Source organism: Mastomys coucha, unplaced genomic scaffold (genome assembly GCF_008632895.1).
Source record: "Mastomys coucha isolate ucsf_1 unplaced genomic scaffold, UCSF_Mcou_1 pScaffold20, whole genome shotgun sequence".
Lineage (NCBI taxonomy): Eukaryota > Metazoa > Chordata > Mammalia > Rodentia > Muridae > Mastomys > Mastomys coucha.
In genome coordinates, this window is record NW_022196903.1 from 37,997,322 (window position 1) to 38,003,547 (window position 6,226).

The window sequence follows — 6,226 nt, forward strand, 5'->3', positions numbered from 1 at the left end:
TTTACTGTTTTTGTTTTCTCTCATACAATACATCTGGACTGCAGCCTCCCCTCCATTCCTTCCAGTAAACCCCCTCACCTCTCCCATATTTATATAATGAAGTATTATTCAGGTATTGGGGGAAAAGATTTCATGAAATTTATAGACAAATGGATGAAACAAACAAAGAAACAAACAGAAATCATCTCAAAGAGATCCAGACCCAGAAAGACAAACATCAATGGGAAGAGAATCCCTTGGTCTTGTGAAGGCCTGATGGATGCCCCAGTGTAGCATAATTCCAGGGTGGGAAGGTGGGAGTGGGTAGATGGGTGGGGGAACACCCTCATAGAAGCAGGGGGTATAGGATAGGAGGTTTCAGGGGGAAAATGGGAAAGGGGATAACATTGAAATGTAAATAAAGAAAATAATCCAAGAAAATAAAAGAAAGGAAGAAAGAAAGAAAGAAAGAAAGGAAGAAAGAAAGAAAGAAAAAGAGAAAGAAAGAAAGAAAGAAAGAAAGAAAGAAAGGAAAAAATATTAGACACTTTTGGAAAAAAAATATTAAAAAGAAGAAAGTTGGGAATAAAAATACCAAGATGTAAGAAAATATTTATTCTTGTTTAAATAACAATATGCAATATAATTTTATACAAAATGTTCCTTTTTAAAGATTTATTTATTTATTTTCTGTATATAAGTACACTGTAGCTGTACAGGTCATTGTGAGCCACCATGTGGTGGCTGGGATTTGAACTCAGGACCTTTGAAAGAGCAGTCAGTGCTCTTACCCACGAGCCATCTCACCAGCCCCCAAAAGTTTCCTTTTATTAAGTGAAAAATTACTCTATTAATATAACCCAACTTGTAATATATAGATTTGAGGTTGCAAATATTTCAAATAAAAATCGCCTTAAAGTATTAAGCATGATTTTAAAATATTGAACTAAGTTTGTTTCTATGGGGGTGGTGAAGTGGATAAATATAATGCAACATCACATCTAATAGATATTTAAGTAATGTTTTCTCCCAGCCCTTACATAACCCAATTTGTATTCTGTCTGGGCAAATCTAAACTCTTTAAGAATAAGCTCTCTAGAATGACTAAACCATTAATTTTCAACTTAGTTTATGATGAAAATCATACACTCAGTGATGCTCACACAATAACAGAATGGTCTAATGTGAACTTGTTAGACAAAACCTGCCATTCAACGATACATGACTGTATAGCTTAACATTTGTGCTTCTAAATCTTCTTAGATAATGTACTGAAAATGGAAAGCAGTTTACATTAACAATAAAACAATGATTTCAATTAAATTACATTTTGTTTGGGTCTTATCCTTAATATAACAATATAGGGCAAACTGTCATTTATGTTCTGATATGTCACAATCTTTTGACCTCAGTGTTTTTGAAGTTTGGCAAAGGAGATGGCCACCAAATTCTTTTTTATTTTAACGTTCATTACATTGTGATGAGAAAAGTTACATGATTTCAATTTATATGAATTTGTCAACATTTAGAAACATATTTTAAGTAAATAGAATTGTATCACATTCTTGTTTCTCTTTTGTACCCCAACTCTACCCAGAGACCCCTTCAATACCAACAATATCTTTTTTGTCATATTCTCTAAAATTTATAAAATATTGTAACAATAAAAATGAGTATTATAAAAGTTGTTTAATATAAAACAACAATCAATTTAACAGTCTTATGTAGATTCTTGTCTACAGCAATACTGAAAATATGTTTTTCTAAATATAAATTTTAAATAACTCCAAACATACGAACTGTATATTTCAAAATAATACATCACTACTAGTATTTTCCTAAATGAACATTAGTATATAAAGTCTTTTTGTTTGTTTCTTTGTTTGTTTTGTATTTAGTAGAGCTTAAATCTTGGCTCTTACTGTAGTACAAGCCCAAAATAAGAACAATTTTTAGACACTGGGTTTCATTGTAATAAGGCTGTACTTCAATGACCCTCACATCACCAAAGAATTTTACCTCCATCGTAGCTAAGCTGAGAGTTGACAGTTCTGCTGCACCAAGAAATGAATTGTAGGCAAGATTTTTGGATACAGACTTCCTGCTATGGTCAAACTATTTGACTTAAGTGAGTGACTTTATTCTCAGCCCACAGAGAACAGGTTACATTCATTTAAGAAATGGTGTGTGTATTAAGATGGTCTAGCCATAAAGTCATTCATCAACTGTTTCAATGAACAATGGTTCTGCTTGGAGGGTGGCACAGACATTAGATGAGGGTAAGAATTTGATTCATTGCCTGTGATAATTTGGAAAAGCATTCATCTCAGAGAAAGTATAACTTATAAAGTCCTCTTCTTCAAACTTGATACAAGAGTTACAAATGTCAAGCAAAGCATTCAGTCTCACTCTTAGTTGTTCTCTTACAAGTCCCTTCCCAATTTAATTGTCTATGTTTATTTTGGGTATATAAATACTTTTGAAATATGTAAGCTGTTCTGAAAACCATAGTATAGTGTAAAAACATGAAATACACAATACTACTAATAGAGAGGCTGATATAGGAGAAGCAAGACCTTTATGTTGTACACAGTGAGACCCTGTCAAGAACAAACAAGCTGAAAGTGTGTATGGATTGTATAATATTGGAAATATTTCTCCAATTACCAAGTTAGAGAGATCATTGGATGACAATCAACAAATTTCTAATTCCTCATATTTTTGGATTTCAATCGAGTAGGATATGTTGGTAATATTAATTTTCATATTAAGATATTAAGAAAAAGTAAGTGTTACTTTCCGTTGTTTTTGTTGTAAAAGGTGGAATTAGGTTTGTGTAGTTTTGTTGAAAGATTACTTTCTTGCTTCTTCTAGGGTGTAGTTTCACTCCTTATGTTGATGTTTTCTATCTAATATCCTTTGTAGGGTTGGATTTGTGGAAAGATATTGTATAAATTTGTTTTGTCATGGAATATCTTGTTTTCTCAATCTATGGTAATTGAGAGTTTTGCTGGGTATAGTAGCCTGGGCTGGCATTTGTGTTCTTGTAGGGTCTGTATGACATCTGCCTAGGATCTTCTAGCTTTCATAGTCTCTGGTGAGAAGTCCATTGTAATTCTGATAGGCCTGCCTTTATTTGTTACTTGATCTTTTTCCTTTACTGCTTTTAAAATTCTTTTTTTGTTTAGTGCATTTGGTGTTTTGATTATTATGTGAAGGGAGGAGTTTCTTTACTGGTCCAGTCTATTTGAAGTTCTGTAGGCTTCTTGTATGTTCATGGGCATCTCTTTCTTTAGTTTAGGGAAATTTTCTTCTATAATTTTGTTGAAGATATTTATGCCCATTACCTTGGGAGTCTTCACTTTCTTCTCTACCTATTATCCTTACATTTATTCTTCTCATTGTGTCCTGGATTTCCTGGATGTTCTGAGTTAGGAGCTTTTTGCTTTTTGCATTTTCTTTGAGTGTTGTGTCAATGTTTTCTATGGTGTCTTCTGCCCCTGAGATGCTCTCTTCTATCTCTTGTATTCTGTTGGTGATGCTTGCATCTACAACTCCTGATTTCTTTCCTAGTTTTTCTATCTCCAGGGTTGTCTCTCTTTCTGATTTCTTTATTGTTTCTATTTCCATCTTTAGATTCTGGATTGTTTTGCTCACTTCCTTAATCTGTTTGATTGTGTTTTCCTGTAGTTCTTTAAGGGATTTTTGTGTTTTCTCTTGAAGGGCTTCCAGCTGATTACCTGTGTTTTCCTGTATTTCTTTGAGGGTGCTATTTGTGTCTTTCTTAAAGTCCTGTATCATCATCATGAGAAGTGACTTTATATCTGAATCTTGCTTTTCCAGTTTGATGGTGTTCCCAGGTTTTGCTCTGGTGGGAGAATTGGGTTCTGATGAAGCCAAGTAACCTTGGTTTGTGTTGCTTATATTCTTATGCTTCCCTCCTGCCATCTGGTTATCTCTAGTGCTACATGCTGTTGCTAAATCTGACTGGAGCCTGTCCTTCCTGTGATCATGGTTGTGTCAGAACTCCTCAGAGTCTAGCTGTTTCTGTGAGCCTGTGATTCTGGGATCCTGTGACCCTGGGGTTGTTAGAGCACCAGGGAGTGAAGCTTCCTTTGGGGGTTTGCTTCAGGGACTGGTTGCAGAGTTTGTGCCCAAGGTCTGTTCATGACACAAGCCCAGACAGATGGGCAGGAACCTGAACTAGTGGGCTGGCAGAGTTCCTATGTGCCTGGTCCTGCTGGTCCCAGTTACTCCCCGTGTTGGTACATATGTTGGGTCCTCCTCAGCTCTGATCCAGAGTGTGTAAGGGCACCTGGGAGTGGAGCTTCCTCTGAGGTGGGATTTTTTTTAATGGATTATTTCTACTTATGTGTAGGGGTGTCAGAAGGCATTGGGTCTTCTGTAGCTGAAATTACAGGAAGTCATGTGCCATCTGGCCACCAAATTCTTTAACAGGATCTTCCACAACACTAATTAACTTGCAAAAAACATTTGCTTTACCATATACATCCTGAGAAACTTATATATACATATAACATATACATATACATATGCATATACATATAAACTTGTATATATATATACATATACACCCTCATAGAAACAACTTTATTTCAATATTTTAAGATCATGCTTAACACTTTTAACCTAAAAAGACATTTTTTACAGGAAATATTTGCAACCTCAAGTCTATATATTACAAGTTGGGTTACATTAATAGAGTAATTTTTCACTTAATAAAAGGAAACTTTTGGAGGGCTGGTAAGATGGCTCATGGGTAAGAACACTGACTGCTCTTTCAAAGGTCCTGAGTTCAAATCCCAGCAACCACATGGTGGCTCACAATGATCTGTACAGCTACAGTGTACTTATATACAGAAAATAAATAAATAGATCTTTAAAAAAAGGAACATTTTTTATAAAATTATATTGCATATTGTTATTTAAACAAGAATAAATATTTTCTTACATCTTGGTATTTTTATTCCCAACTTCCTTCTTTTTAATATTCTTTTTTTTCCGAAAGTTTCTTTCTTTCTTTCTTTTGTCCTTTCTTCCTTCCATTTATTTTATGGGATTATTTTCTTTACATTTCAAATATTATCCCCTTTCCCATTTTCCCTCAGAAACCTCCTATCCCACCTCCCTTCCCCTGCTTCTATGAGTGTGTTCCCCCACCCACCCACCTACTCCCACCTCCCTACCCTGGAATTCTGCTACACTGGGACATCCATCGAGCCTTCACAGGACCAAGGGCTTCTCCTCGCATTGATGTTTGTCTCTCTGGGTCTGGATTGCTTTGCTTGGGATGATTTCTGTTTGTTTGTTTGTTTGTTTGTTTCACCCATTTGTCTATAAATTTTATGAAATCTTTTTCCCCTAAGACCTGAGTAATACTTCATTATGTAAATATGGGAGAGGTGAGGGGGTTTACTGGAAGGAATGGAGGGGAGGCTGCAGTCCAGGTATATTATATGAGAGAAAACAAAAACAGTAAAAACCAAAACAAATCAATTCAGAAAATGTATATTTTGTTTATGCATTTGTGTTTATGCATGAGTATATGTACACCTCATTTTTGCAGGTGTCCCTGGAACTTAGAAAATGTTCTAATGACGTTATAGGACAACTACCTATATGAACTTCACTGCATGATACTTAGTTAAGATACATGTATGTGTCCATTTTGTAGGCTCATAGTACCCTTTAAATGAAGATTAAATTGTGTATTGAGTATTAGTGAAGAATTACACAGAACTCAAAATAAAACATCAGAATTGTACATAAAGTCAGGAAGCCCAGGAAATAAAGTGAAAATAACTACTCCATTTTGTCAAGACTGTCTCTCTTCAAGTCAAGTAAGTGGTCAAGATGCTCATACTGAAATGGAATTGGAAAATATGAATATCCTAAAACAGTGTATGTGTGCATATTTAAGTGGAAGTCCTCTTACATGAGGCACATTAAAACACATTGTGTTGTGATAACGTTGATTTTATAGGCTTATATGCACACACATACATACTTAGCTTTGTAAACATTTATTTATTTTTATATATTTGTTTATTGTAGTGTGTGTGTGTGTGTGTGTGTGTGTGTGTTGTGTATGTGTGTGTGTGTGTGTGTCCCCAAACATGCATGTGCACATGTTTGGATATGTTTCCAAAGTACATGTGGAAGTCAAAGGACAACTTGGACATTTCATTCTCTCTTTCCACCATGTGGGTCCAGAGACTGAACTTAG

At 35.0% G+C, this 6,226-nt stretch overlaps 1 protein-coding gene across 1 annotated transcript in view; it reads left to right on the forward strand.

Annotated features, from left to right (window-relative positions):
* LOC116098526 (olfactory receptor 2A12-like) overlaps window positions 1-6,226 on the forward strand; it is an 82,832-nt gene that overhangs the window by 36,049 nt on the left and 40,557 nt on the right. Inside the window, exon 2 of the mRNA XM_031381079.1 lies at window positions 3,497-3,525. Coding sequence (XP_031236939.1) covers window positions 3,497-3,525 — 29 coding nt within the window. The remainder of the gene's footprint in view (window positions 1-3,496; window positions 3,526-6,226) is intronic.